This window comes from Ranitomeya imitator, chromosome 7 (genome assembly GCF_032444005.1).
Source record: "Ranitomeya imitator isolate aRanImi1 chromosome 7, aRanImi1.pri, whole genome shotgun sequence".
Taxonomy (NCBI): domain Eukaryota; kingdom Metazoa; phylum Chordata; class Amphibia; order Anura; family Dendrobatidae; genus Ranitomeya; species Ranitomeya imitator.
The window spans coordinates 86,102,692-86,117,777 of record NC_091288.1 but is presented as its reverse complement, the minus strand read 5'-3'; the positions used below and the strand labels follow the sequence as shown (position 1 = coordinate 86,117,777).

The following is a 15,086-nucleotide window of genomic DNA, read 5'->3' as shown; positions in this document are numbered from 1 at the left end:
GATTTTACTGTACACCGCGCTGAATTACCGGCTTTTCAAAGGACACCGGTGCGTAAAAATCGGACAGCACTCGCATGGTGCGAGTGCTGTGCGATTTTTTTCTCGAACCCATTGACTTGCATTGGCGAGTCTCGTCCGAGAATCGCAGCAAATCGCAGCATGCTGCGATTTTTTTCTCAGTCCGATTTCAGATGAGAAAAAAAATCGCAAATGGAATGTCACCTATTGAATAACATTGGTCCGAGTGCAATCCGATTTTTTATCGGATTGCACTCGTCCGTTTTCTTCGCAAGTGGAAAAAAGGCCTAATACTGAGATCAGCACTTGTCTCTTGTATGCAGCATGCAAAATAAAAGGCTTTTAAATGTAATTGTAAATTTAGAGTGCAGGTGTCCAGATTTATAAGTCTGAATTGTGCCATTCACTCATGTACCCAGACTGAAAATATATGGAACTCATCTGATTTCAGCTTAATAAAAGATGTTCGAGGTTTGTTATATCATACACAGAACTGTGAAGATATGGAGGATACATATTCTATGTAGTGTACAATGTTCTTGAGTCGCCCGCCAGGGCCGTGGGGTACGTGGTACCGGGTCCGGTGTTCACAGGGGGATGTCGCGGTGGCTGCGACCCGGTCCGTGGCCCCGGGCGCCCATGTAAAAGGGAAAGGTTTTTAAAGGGAATAAAGTTTATGTTCGTGACACCACCTGTGGTATTTGGTCAGGGTGACCAACGCTGCTTTAAGGGGTCCGCTGGGGTGATGCTATGGCAGCTAGATGGTAAATCTTCCCACAGGTGAAGTATATCCCCAGGGCTCCCGGTGTGTAGATGGTGGTATGGCGAGGTATGGTGCAGATAAGAACGAGGACACAGGATTGCAGTCTCTTTACCTTGTTTACTGTTGGTTTCAGCAGCCACAGTCCAGATCACCAGACCACAGGGCAGGCAGAGAAGTCCGGGCAGTCCAGAGACAAGCAAGTTCCCCTGGGTAAGTCAGGTGGGAGCCTACCTCTCTGCGCTTTCTGTGCTTTCTGTCTCTAAGTCCCTGCTGCCACTAAGTGTCTCAACAAGGTCTTTAATCGTTCTGCTATCCTAGGATAGGTACCTGTATGGCAGGCAGCTCGGGCCATAGGTTCTGGGGTCCGTTCTTGGTGACTCCAGGCTCCTAAGTGCTGCTGTGCCACAGGTAATTGTGGGCAAAGTTTTGGTAATACAATGCCCTCCGGTTCTGCTCCGTGTCATAGAGTCCACGTGAGCCTCTGGCTCCCGGTTCCCGACTCTTTGCGCTATAGCTCTGCTCGTGGCCTCCCGGAGCTCTCACTTTCCTCTGTGCTCCACTCCTGTCTGTCCTTGCACACAGACTCCTACTCCAAACTGAGCTCACTCTGCCTCCAAACCAGGATCTTTATTGAGGGAAGCTGCCCTAAAACAGGGTTTTGAGCTCCCCCTCCTGGCCTGGAATTGGAAGGTGTTGTGTGTGTGTAAACCTACCAAAGGAAATCCCACTTGTCTCTGGACATAGCACTATCCTGCCCGAGTGGAAGACAGCACTACTGTGGTACCCGAACTCCTGGGGTGCCACATTCTACAATCCACCACTTTACTCGCCATTGATAACAGTAAGAACCGTTGCTTTACCATAGACATAGATGAAGTCACAGGTTCTGTAGGTGAGGAAGGTTCATAGTTCTGCACCAACATCTTACAGTATTATACTGACCGCATCTCCTCTGCCCGCCTCGTCTGCTCTTCTTCAAGCTCTTCCTTCATCTTCTCCATTCTCTCCTCCTGCTCTTTCTCTAGGCGGAGCTGCTCCTCTCGCTCTCTCCTTTTTCTTTCTACCTCCAGTCTTCTCCTATCTGCTTTCTCTGAGATCTCACGAGCTCTTGAAGACCTCCTCTGACGGACAGAACTGCTGGTTACCTAATGATTAGGAATGTATGTATTTAGATTGTAATTTAAGAAATTTTCAAGACCCCAACATTCAATTTACCAGTCATACAGTAATGGCTCAAAGTGTTGAAATTGTTTTTCGAAAATTAAATATTTCTGCCAGATAAAGATTGCAATTACATATGTGTTGTTATACACATGTTTATTCATTTGTGTTTACTGGAACAACACAAAACTTTCTAGGATGTAGAAAGGACAAAAATAATAACGCCCCCTGCATTATTATTTTATAGGGGGTAATTTTACAATCTAGACGGCACAGTGGGGTCATTATTAATATAAGGGGCACTATACTATACTGTGTACTAAATTGGCACTATAGAAACTCTTAGTTCAGTTGAAAGAAAACAACCAAAATGTCTTTCTAAAGGGTTCTTTACTTGAACATATTCAGGATCTGTGTTGTAGCGTTCTGAAATACCCAGATGACTTCGCCTTACCTAAATACTGTTGTTTCGTCTCTCACTACATTGTATTGTGTTCAGGACACAACACCTCCGACAGCTGTATGATGCAACATGGGAGCTGCTACCGGCGACCCTGTTACCGGATCCTACATTGACCCATTGGTTACATAAAAGCCGATAATACATTTGTGTTCTGAACAGACTCCATGATGAGTACACTCACTTTCTCTATTTTTTTAAATAAAAAGTCAACGCATTTCAAGGTCGAATTGAACCCATCAAAACACTTGAAATGTGTTGGCTTTTATCAAATAAAGAAGAGAAAGTGAATGTACTCATCATGGAGTCTATGGTTTCCTTGTAGATAAAGCTGGGTGGAGAAGAGCATCCCTGGCCCTCTTTTTGTACAGTCAGCCCTTATGCAGATTACATGGGCTGCTACTAGAGTTGAGCAGATCGCTTTGCACAACCCCGGTCCATGGTCCAGGTTTGGGCTCTTTGACTGTGGAGGAACTGGGTGAATTTCCTTTGCCTTTGGGATCACAGACTCAGCTTATGATTAGCCGGGCTGGCGCGATGTCACCTATGTGTCATATGTCACACCCATGACGTCACAGCCAGAAGAAGTGGTCCAGGGGTTGTGTGGAACAATCTGCTCATATCTAGCTGATACATATCCAATTTTTACAAAAGACACACTTGAAGCCGGCACTGCGTAAAATGAACTGTGTCCTGCTCCATTGCATTACATGGTAGAGATTGTAGCCTTCCCTAGAAGTCCTGCCTCTAGGAGAGTATACTGTACACACACAGCTATATGGCTACAAAGCAGAATCGTAATGCACGTTCACACTGACGCCCGTCTGCCTTCGCACTGACACTGAGCAATAGTCTAATCAGACTACACTGCAGATTTACTATGTAGAAAAAACCTTTGGCACAAGTTAAGAGCAAAAAATGAGTTGTTTTCAAGTCTTAAAAATAACTCATTATGTGCTCTTAACTTGTGCCAAAGGTTTTTTTTTTTTTACAAACTACATGTACGATTTTCGTTCTGAGCGCTGAATCCTTTTGGTTGTGCGGGCCCCTGTACACAGTCTTCATTTATGTTATAAACAATTTTATTTTACTTTTGTTTTTACTGATCTATGTGAATCATACAGTGGCTTGCGAAAGTATTCACCCCTTTGGCTTTTTACCCATTTTGTTACATTACAACCTGTGTTTAAATATTTTTGTAATCCAATTTGTATGTGATCCATCAGCACTAAATAAGTTGGTGATGTGAAATGAGGAAAAATATAGGCATAAATTACATTTATGGGATGAAATAACTAAAAATTGGCATGTGCATATGTATTCACCTTTTTGCTATAAAGCCCCTAAAGATATCGGGTGCAAGCAATTACTTTCACAAGTTCCATGCTTAGTGAAAGGAAATGCCCCTGTGTGCAATCTAAGTGTCACGTGTCTGTTAGTATATACACTTTACCTGTTCTAAAAGGCCACAGAGGCTGCAACACCACTAATCAAGAGGCACCACTAACCAAACAACACCATGAAGACCAAGGAGATCTCCAAACATGTCAGGGACAAAGTTGTTGAGAAGTACAAGTCAGGATTGGGTTATAAACAAAAAAATCCCAATCTCTGATGATCCGCCCCTAGAGCACCATCAAATCCGTTATTATCAAATGGAAAGAACATGGTACCACAGCAAACCTCCAAGAGAGGGCTGCCCACCATAACTCTTAGCCCAGGCAAGGAGGGCTTTAATCAGAGAGGCAGCACAGAGACCAAAGGTAACCCTGAAGGAGCTACAAGAGTTCTCAAGCAGAGACGGGAAAATCTGTCCATAAGAGCACAATAAGCCGTACACTCTATAGAGGTGGCCTTTATGGAAGAGTGGACAGAAAAAAATCTTTAATTACACACAAAAATTGGAAGGCTCGTTTTGAATTTGCTAAAAGACATGTGGGAGACTCGCCAAATGTATGGAGGAAGGTGCTGTGGTCAGATGAGACCAAAATTTTACATTTTGGCCACCAAGGTAAATGTTATGTGTGGTTCCAAACCAACACAGCTTATCACCCCAAGAACACCATCCCCACAGTGAAACATGGTAGTGGCAGTCTCATGCAGTGGGGATGTTTTTCGATAGCAGGGACAGGGAAACAGTTAAGGGAAACATGGATGGCACAAAATATAGGGATATTCTTGAGCGAAACCTGTTTCGGTCTGTCAGTGATTTGATCCTGGGACGGAGGTTTACCTTCCAACAAGACAATGACCCAAAGCTTACTGCTAAAGCAACACTCAAGTGGTTTAAGGGGAAATGTGTAAATGTTTTGGAATGGCCTAGTCAAAGTCCAGACCTTAATCCAATTGAGAATCTGTGGTCAGACTTGAAGATTGCGATTCACCAGAGGAACCATCTAACTTGAAGGAGCTGGAGAAGTTTTGTCATGAGAAATGTGCAAAAATCCCAGTGGCAACGTGTGGAAAGCTCAAAAAGACTTATCCACCATGACTTGCAGCTGTAATTGCCACAAAAGGAGGCTCTACAAAGTACTGCTCTTAGGGGGTTGAATAGTTATGCACAGTGACATTTACTGTTATTTTGTCCAATTTCTTGTTTGCGTCACAATAAAAAGAAAACCAAATGTTAACAGCTGTAGACATGTTCTTTACATGACATAATGCAAAGTCTCAGAAAAAAACCTGTTAAATTCCAGGTTGTGAGGTAGCAAAACACAAAAAAAAGTCAAGGGGGTGAATACTTTCGCAAGCCACTGAAGCCACTGTGCATCTGTAAATCATACACCTAGAAAGATAAAAGATTCTCAGTAATCAGCATAGCCATGGGACTGCAGTGAAAGCATACTACTGATAATATGGTATTTCTCTAATTTTTGGAAAAGCAAAGGAACCTCTGATGTTTCGCTATAGGCATGCTCCTCTTCATTGGCTTGACCTGTTACTTCCAGTGTTGCAGTGCCCTGTTTGTCAGCTGCCTGCTCTGATATCTGGTCGGATGTCTGGGGCTCAGATTGATTATCACTGGACTGTGTTGGTGTCGGGCTTCTCTCATGATATTCAATGACAACATAAGAGTCTTCACTCTCTTTTTCTGTATCAATTTCCTCCTCTTCTTGTATCTCTTCAGGTGATTCCTGAGTTTCATGAATGGTTTCTTCCACCTTTGCTTTCTCTGAGGTTTTCTTTGGAGCAGATATATTGCTTTTACCTTTTTTATTTTTGGGCTGCCCTGTAAAATACAAAAAGGTAAAATAGAAATCAAACACAAAGCATTGCAATATGTGAAGTAATGAGGCTGAAAATAGCAGTATGCACCAGATTGCTCACAATGTAACCTGGCTCCCATATCCATACCTGGTGGACATGCCCTACACTAACCAGATTTGGGTCCAGAATCTATGGTATCATTCAAACTCTCATTAAAGCACCACTCCAATGTTTAGTTTTTATTGCAGCTCTGGAGTGGTGCTACTAATGCAAGGTCCCTGCCTTTAGTCTTATACTTACCATCCGCTCTCTTCTGCTGTTGTCCACACCTCTGGTTGGTTTCCAGCAGTTACTGTCATGCCCGATCGCTGCAGTATTTGCTGGGCGAGCTGGAGGTCACTTTTCAATGTACGTCTATGAGAGTCTTGTCCTGGCCTCGTTCTGTCTCTTACAGACTTACTGTACACTGAGAGCTCGTGACTGTTACCTCTCACTCCCAGTCAGTCAGAAGTTGCAGTCACAAGTTGGTGGTGCGGGGACAGAGCGGCGTTGGGAAGAGCTGAAGATCGCGGGTGGGGAGTATAATATTAGGTGCAGGGATCACTAGAACCAGAGGTGTAGCTAGGGTTTTGGTTCAGGGGGGGTAAAGCTTCTGAGTGGGCCCCTAATCAGGTAACCTTGATTCCAACTGGGTGACGCGCCCTAATAGTGGAGGAGAACCTCAGCAGATGACCACGCTATTACTGAAGATAATCTCTATATAAAGACCAATATGGATATTACCGGAATACGGTCAGTGGTAGATACCAGCCCTACAGTACATATAACAGATCACTGCACAGTTACAGATAACGACTTACCGCTGACGTCCTTTCTGATGGAATCGTTCATTTTTCCCGTCTTTTCCATCTGGCCCAGACCGACATGACAACTTCTTCCAGCCAGGACTCGGCTGCAGAGCAAACAACAAAGACACATTTCACTTCTCATATTCCAGCCCCATCACCATCTACTACCAACCTGCACAAACTCGTCATCCTGCTTGTACCCCAATGCTGAGCCGCTGCTGCCGTATGTGTCCCTATTACTACCCCTGATATCCCAATACTGAGCCGCTGCTGCCATATGTGTCCCTATTACTACCCCTGATACCCCAATACTGAGCCGCTGCTGCCGTATGTGTCCCTATTACTGCCCCTGATACCCCAATACTGATCCGCTGCTGCCGTATGTGTCGCTATTACTACCCCTGATAGCCCAATACTGAGCCGCTGCTGCCGTATGTGACCCTATTACTGTCCCTGATAACCCAATACTGAGCCTCTGCTGCTGCCGCATGTGTCCCTATTACTACCCCTGATACCCCAATACTGAGCCGCTGCTGCCGTATGTGTCCCTATTACTGCGCCTGATACCCCAATACTGAGCCGCTGCTGCCGTATGTGACCCTATTACTGCACCTGATACCCCAATACTGAGCCGCTGCTGCCGTATGTGTCGCTATTACTGCACCTGATATCCCAATACTGAGTTGCTGCTGCCGTATGTTTCCCTATTACTGCACCTGCTGTGAGGTTCTCTGTGCCCTCTAAATTCTAAAGCACCCCTCTATAATATAGTAATGCCAGGTGCAAGTGCCCTAGAAAACAATGCCCATATTTTGTCCCTAGAAAGTAATAATGCCCTGTGTGCCCCTTTGATAGCCACAGTAACCTGAGTTCCCCTATAACAATAAGTGCCCACTTTACATTTAATAAAGTCCCGAGTCTCCTCCTGTACAGCTCCCCTATACACAGCATGATGCTCTCTTATACACAGTATAATGCTCCCTCACTGTATAGTACCACTCACACAGTATACTGACCCCTTAGTAGCCCCCAAACTGTTTGATGGCTCCAACAATGTATAATGACCCCCACACTGTAATCTCCACACTGTATGATGGCCCCCTAGATAGTCTCCATATACAGTAGCATAATGCACCAAATAGTCCACAATATAGTATAATGCATTCCCCATAGGCAGACTCTATAGCATACGGCAGCCCCCATAGGCAGACACTGTAATAAGGCAGCGCCCCCATATAGGCAGACCCTGTAATAAGGCAGTACCCCCATAGGCAGACTCTGAAGTATAAGGCAGCACCACCATATGCAGACCCTGTAATAAGGCGGCAGACCCTGTAATAAGGCAGCACCACCATAGTCAGACTCTGTAATAAGGCAGCCCCCATAGTCAGACCCTGTAATAAGGCAGCACCACTATAGGCAGACCCTGTAATAAGGCGGCAGCCCCTGTAATAAGGCAGCACCGCCATAGTCAGACCCTGTAATAAGGCAGCACCACTATAGGCAGACCCTGTAATAAGGCGACAGCCCCTGTAATAAGGCAGCACCGCCATAGTCAGACCCTGTAATAAGGCAGCACCCATAGTCAGACCCTGCAATAAGGCAGCACCCCCATAGGCACATCCTGTAATAAGGCAGCACCCCCATAGTCAGCCCCTGTAATAAGGCCGCCCCGATAGTCAGACCCTGAAATAAGGCAGCCCCCCTATAGGGAGACCCTGAAATAAGGCAGCCCCCGTATAGGCAGACCCTGTAATAAGGCAGCACCCCTATAGGCAGACCCTGTAATAAGGCAGCACCCCCATAGTCAGACCCTGTAATAAGGCAGCACCCCCATAGTCAGACCCTGTAATAAGGCAGCACCCTTATAGGCAGACCCTGTAATAAGGCTGCACTTCTATAGTCAGGCCCTGTAATAAGGCAGCCCCCCCATAGTCAGACCCTGTAATAAGGCAGCACCCCCATAGTCAGACCCTGTAATAAGGCAGCACCCCCATAGTCAGACCCTGTAATAAGGCAGCACCCCCATAGTCAGACCCTGTAATAAGGCAGCACCCTTATAGGCAGACCCTGTAATAAGGCTGCACTTCTATAGTCAGGCCCTGTAATAAGGCAGCCCCCCCATAGTCAGACCCTGTAATAAGGCAGCACCCCTATAGGCAGACCCTGTAATAAGGCAGCACCCCCATAGTCAGACCCTGTAATAAGGCAGCACCCCCATAGTCAGACCCTGTAATAAGGCAGCACCCTTATAGGCAGACCCTGTAATAAGGCTGCACTTCTATAGTCAGGCCCTGTAATAAGGCAGCCCCCCCATAGTCAGACCCTGTAATAAGGCAGCACCCCCATAGTCAGACCCTGTAATAAGGCAGCACCCCCATAGTCAGACCCTGTAATAAGGCAGCCCCCCATAGTCAGACCCTGTAATAAGGCAGCACCCCCATAGTCAGACCCTGTAATAAGGCAGCACCCCCATAGTCAGACCCTGTAATAAGGCAGCACCCTTACAGTCAGACCCTGTAATAAGGCAGCACCCCTATAGGCAGACCCTGTAATAAGGCAGCACCCCCATAGTCAGACCCTGTAATAAGGCAGCCCCCCTATAGGCAGACCCTGTAATAAAGCAGCCCCCCATAGTCAGACCCTGTAATAAGGCAGCCTGTTATGACCTGGTGGTTAGGACAATAATGGACCTAGTGGTTAAGAGCACACGGAATGACCTGATAGTTACTAATAATACAGGACAAGCTCTGAGACGTGGGAACTCTGCTGACCGCAATCCCTAATCCTATCACACACACTAGAAATAGCCGTGGATTGCTCCTAACACTCCCTATGCAACTCGTCACAGCCTAAGGAACTAGCTAGCCCTAGAGATAGAAAAATAAAGCCTACCTTGCCTCAGAGAAATTCCCCAAAGGAAAAGGCAGCCCCCCACATATAATGGTTGTGAGTAAAGATGGAAATTACAAACACAGAGATGAAATAGATTTAGCAAAGTGAGGCCCGACTTACTGAACAGACAGAGGATAGGAAAGGTAACTTTGCGGTCAGCACAAAAACTACAAAAAGACCACGCAGAGGGCGCAAAAAGACCCTCCGCACCGACTCACGGTGCGGAGGCGCTCCCTCTGCGTCCCAGAGCTTCCAGCAAGCAAGACAAAAAATCAAAATAGCAAGCTGGACAGAAAAATAGCAAACCAGAGAAAAACAAGCAGGAACTTAGCTTCTGCTGGGAAGACAGGTCACAAGAACGATCCAGGAGCGAACTAGACCAATACTGGAACATTGACAGGTGGCATGGAGCAAAGATCTAAGTGGAGTTAAATAGAGCAGCCAGCTAACGAATTAACCTCGTGACCTGTGGAAGGAACCTCAGAAGCCGCAGCCCCACTCACAACCACCAGAGGAAGCCCATGGACAGAACCAGCCGAAGTACCATTCATGACCACAGGAGGGAGCTTGACAACAGAATTCACAACAGTACCCCCCCCCCCTTGAGGAGGGGTCACCGAACCCTCACTAGAGCCCCCAGGCCGACCAGGACGAGCCAAATGAAAGGCACGAACCAGATCGGCAGCATGAACATCAGAGGCAAAGATCCAGGAATTATCTTCCTGACCATAACCCTTCCACTTGACCAGGTACTGGAGTTTCCGTCTCGAAATACGAGAATCCAAAATCTTCTCCACCACATACTCCAACTCCCCCTCAACCAACACCGGGGCAGGAGGATCAACGGATGGAACCACAGGCGCCACGTATCTCCGCAACAACGACCTATGGAATACATTATGGATGGCAAAAGAAGCTGGAAGGGTCAAACGAAATGACACAGGATTGAGAACCTCAGAAATCTTATACGGACCAATGAAACGAGGCTTAAACTTAGGAGAGGAAACCTTCATAGGAACATAACGAGACGACAACCAAACCAAATCCCAAACACGAAGTCGGGGACCCACACAGCGCCGGCGGTTAGCGAAACGTTGAGCCTTCTCCTGGGACAATGTCAAATTGTCCACCACATGAGTCCAAATCTGCTGCAACCTATCCACCACAGTATCTACACCAGGACAGTCCGAAGACTCAACCTGCCCTGAAGAGAAACGAGGATGGAAACCAGAATTGCAGAAAAACGGCGAAACCAAAGTAGCCGAGCTAGCCCGATTATTAAGGGCGAACTCAGCCAAAGGCAAAAAGGACACCCAATCATCCTGATCAGCAGAAACAAAGCATCTCAGATATGTTTCTAAAGTCTGATTAGTTCGTTCGGTTTGGCCAATTGTCTGAGGATGGAAAGCCGAGGAAAAAGACAAATCAATACCCATCGTAGCACAAAAGGATCGTCAAAACCTCGAAACAAACTGGGAACCTCTGTCCGAAACGATGCTCTCCGGAATGCCATGTAAACGAACCACATGCTGGAAAAACAATGGCACCAAATCAGAGGAGGAAGGCAATTTAGACAAGGGTACCAAATGGACCATCTTAGAGAAGCGATCACAAACCACCCAAATGACTGACATCTTTTGAGAGACAGGGAGATCCTAAATAAAATCCATAGAAATATGCGTCCAGGGCCTCTTCGGGACCGGCAAGGGCAAAAGCAACCCACTGGCACGAGAACAGCAGGGCTTAGCCCGAGCACAAGTCCCACAGGACTGCACAAAAGAACGCACATCACGCGACAAAGACGGCCACCAAAAGGATCTAGCCACCAAATCTCTGGTACCAAAGATTCCAGGATGACCAGCCAACACCGAACAATGAACCTCAGAGATAACTCTACTAGTCCATTTATCAGGGACAAACAGTTTCTCCGCTGGGCAACGGTCAGGTCTATCAGCCTGAAATTTTTGCAGCACCCGCCGTAAATCAGGGGAGATGGCAGACAAAATTACCCCCTCTCTGAGAATACCCGCCGGCTCAGGAACACCCGGAGAGTCGGGCACAAAACTCCTTGACAGGGCATCAGCCTTCACATTCTTAGAGCCCGGAAGGTACGAAACCACAAAATCAAAACGGGAGAAAAATAGCGACCAACGAGGCTGTCTAGGATTCAACCGTTTGGCAGACTCGAGATAAGTCAAATTCTTGTGATCCGTCAAGACCACCACGTGATGCTTGGCTCCTTCAAGCCAATGACGCCACTCCTCGAATGTCCACTTCATGGCCAACAACTCTCGATTGCCAACATCATAATTGCGCTCAGCAGGCGAAAACTTTCTAGAAAAGAAGGCACATGGTTTCATCACCGAGCCATCAGAACTTCTTTGCGACAAAACAGCCCCTGCTCCAATCTCAGAATCATCAACCTCGACCTGAAATGGGAGCGAAACATCTGGCTGGCACAACACAGGGGCAGAAGAAAAACGACACTTCAACTCCTGAAAAGCTTCCACAGCCGCAGAAGACCAATTGACCACATCAGCACCCTTCTTGGTCAAATCAGTCAACGGTTTAGCAACACTAGAAAAATTACTGATGAAGCGACGATAAAAATTAGCAAAGCCCAGGAACTTTTGAAGAACTCTTCACAGATGTCGGCTGAGTCCAATCATAAATGGCCTGGACTTTAACAGGGTCCATCTCGATAGTAGAAGGGGAAAAAATGAAACCCAAAAATGAAACCTTCTGAACTCCAAAGAGACACTTTGACCCCTTCACAAACAAAGAATTCGCACGAAGGACCAGGAACACCATTCTGACCTTCTTCACGTGAGACTCCCAATCATCCGAGAAGACCAAAATATCATCCAAATATACAATCAGGAATTTATCAAGGTACTCTCGGAAGATGTCATGCATAAAAGACTGAAATACTGATGGAGCATTGGAAAGCCCGAATGGCATAACCAGGTACTCAAAATGGCCCTCGGGCGTATTAAATGCTGTTTTCCATTCATCGCCCTGTTTAATATGCACAAGATTATACGCACCACGAAGATCTATCTTGGTGAACCAACTAGCCCCCTTAATCCGAGCAAATAAATCAGACAGCAGCGGCAAAGGGTACTGAAATTTGACTGTGATCTTATTAAGAAGGCGGTAATCAATACAAGGTCTCAAAGAACCATCCTTCTTGGCCACAAAAAAGAACCTTGCTCCCAATGGTGACGACGACGGGCGAATATGACCCTTCTCCAAGGATTCCTTAATATAACTCCGCATAGCGGCGTGTTCTGGCACAGATAAATTGAACAGTCGACCCTAAGGAAACTTACTACCAGGAATCATATTGATAGCACAATCGCAATCCCTATGATTAGGTAGGGCACTGGATTTGGGCTCATCAAATACATCCCGGTAATCCGACAAAAACTCCGGGACTTCAGAAGGGGTGGATGACGAAATAGACAAAAATGGAACATTACCATGTACCCCCTGACAACCCCAGCTGGACACAGACATAGATTTCCAATCCAATACTGGATTATGAACCTGAAGACACAAAAGAGAATAGTAAAACCAAAAACACTCAGTTTGAAAAAAATTTTTTGCAGTAATCCGCAAGTGCTAGTAAAAGATGTAAATAACAGGGTATTTGGTTGATACGTTTTTTGCAAAAAATGTATACTAAGCTGCTCTACCAATCTTCACGGTATACCCATATCAGAGCAGTCCTAACTAATGTATGCAATCCCTATCTGATGTATTTAAAAACCTGATCATCTGTATATTACCTGTGTGAACAGGGTTCAGAGAGGAAAAATCCATGTGTGCATACAGGGTAGAACAGCTTTTGTGCAGATAGCCCAAGAGGAGTGGTGGAACTCCCCAGTCTTGTAGACACAAGAGAACAATTATGGAAACAGGAACACATGGGCTACTTGCACAGTGAACAAGTCTGTAAGAACATGTTCACACACCACCAAGAAACCTGAAGACACAAAAGAGAATAGTAAAACCAAAAACACTCATTGGATTATGAACCTGTAGCCATGGCAACCCCAAAACGACCACATCATGCAGATTATGCAACACCAAAAAGCGAATATCCTCCTGATGTGCAGGAGCCATGCACATGGTCAATTGGGTCCAGTACTGAGGCTTATTCTTGGCCAAAGGCGTAGCATCAATTCCTCTCAATGGAATAGGATACTGCAAGGGCTCCAAGAAAAAACCACAGCGCCTGGCAAACTCCAAGTCCATCAAATTCAGGGCAGCGCCTGAATCCACAAATGCCATAACAGAATAGGATGACAAAGAGCAAATCAGAGTAACGGACAAAAGAAATTTCGACTGTACCGTACCAATGGTGGCAGACCTAGCGAAACGCTTAGTGCGCTTAGGACAATCGGAGATAGCATGAGTGGAATCACCACAGTAAAAACACAGCCCATTCTGACGTCTATGTTCTTGCCGTTCAGCTCTGGTCAAAGTCCTATCACATTGCATAGGCTCAGGTCTATGCTCAGATAATACCGCCAAATGGTGCACAGCTTTACGCTCACGCAAGTGTCGATCGATCTGAATGGCCAAAGACATAGACTCATTCAGACCAGCAGGCATAGGAAATCCCACCATGACATCCTTAAGGGCTTCAGAGAGACCCTTTCTGAAAATTGCTGCCAGGGCACATTCATTCCACTGAGTGAGTACAGACCACTTCCTAAACTTCTGACAATATATCTCTACCTCATCCTGACCCTGACACAGAGCCAGCAAGATTTTCTCTGCCTGATCCACTGAATTTGGTTCATCATAAAGCAATCCAAGCGCCAGGAAAAACGCATCAACATCACGCAATGCCGGATCTCCTGGCGCAAGGGAAAATGCCCAGTCTTGAGGGTCGCCACGTAACAAAGAAATAATGATTTTCACTTGTTGAACAGGGTCACCTGAGGAGCGAGGTTTCAAAGCAAGAAATAATTTACAATTATTTTTGAAATTCAGAAACTTAGATCTATCACCAAAAAACAAATCAGGAATTGGAATCCTAGGCTCTAACATTGGATTCTGAACCACAAAATCTTGAATGTTTTGTACCCTTGCAGTGAGATTATTCATACAAGAGAACAGACCTTGAATGTCCATATCTACACCTGTATCCTGAACCACCCAGAGGTAAAGGGGAAAAGAGAGACAAAACACACTGCAAAAAAAAAAAAAATGGTCTCAGAACTTCTCTTATCCCTCTATTGAGATGCATTAGTACTTTGGGCCACCTGTACTGTTATGACCTGGTGGTTAGGACAATAATGGACCTAGTGGTTAAGAGCACACGGAATGACCTGATAGTTACTAATAATACAGGACAAGCTCTGAGACGTGGGAACTCTGCTGACCGCAATCCCTAATCCTATCACACACACTAGAAATAGCCGTGGATTGCTCCTAACGCTCCCTATGCAACTCGTCACAGCCTAATGAACTAGCTAGCCCTAGAGATAGAAAAATAAAGCCCACCTTGCCTCAGAGAAATTCCCCAAAGGAAAAGGCAGCCCCCCACATATAATCACGGTGCGGAGGCGCTCCCTCTGCGTCCCAGAGCTTCCAGCAAGCAAGACAAAAAATCAAAATAGCAAGCTGGACAGAAAAATAGCAAACCAGAGAAAAACAAGCAGGAACTTAGCTTCTGCTGGGAAGACAGGTAACAAGAACGATCCAGGAGCGAACTAGACCA

The 15,086-nt window shown here is 45.9% G+C and overlaps 1 protein-coding gene across 3 annotated transcripts in view; it reads right to left on the bottom strand.

Moving 5' to 3' along the window:
• Positions 1-15,086, bottom strand: part of KIAA2012 (KIAA2012 ortholog) — a 401,298-nt gene that overhangs the window by 25,660 nt on the left and 360,552 nt on the right. For all 3 annotated transcript variants that reach the window (XM_069733571.1, XM_069733572.1, XM_069733570.1), the window contains 2 exons: positions 5,294-5,631; positions 1,724-1,926 (listed from right to left, as the gene is read on the bottom strand). In XM_069733571.1, the coding sequence (XP_069589672.1) occupies positions 1,724-1,926; positions 5,294-5,631 (541 nt within the window). The remainder of the gene's footprint in view (positions 1-1,723; positions 1,927-5,293; positions 5,632-15,086) is intronic.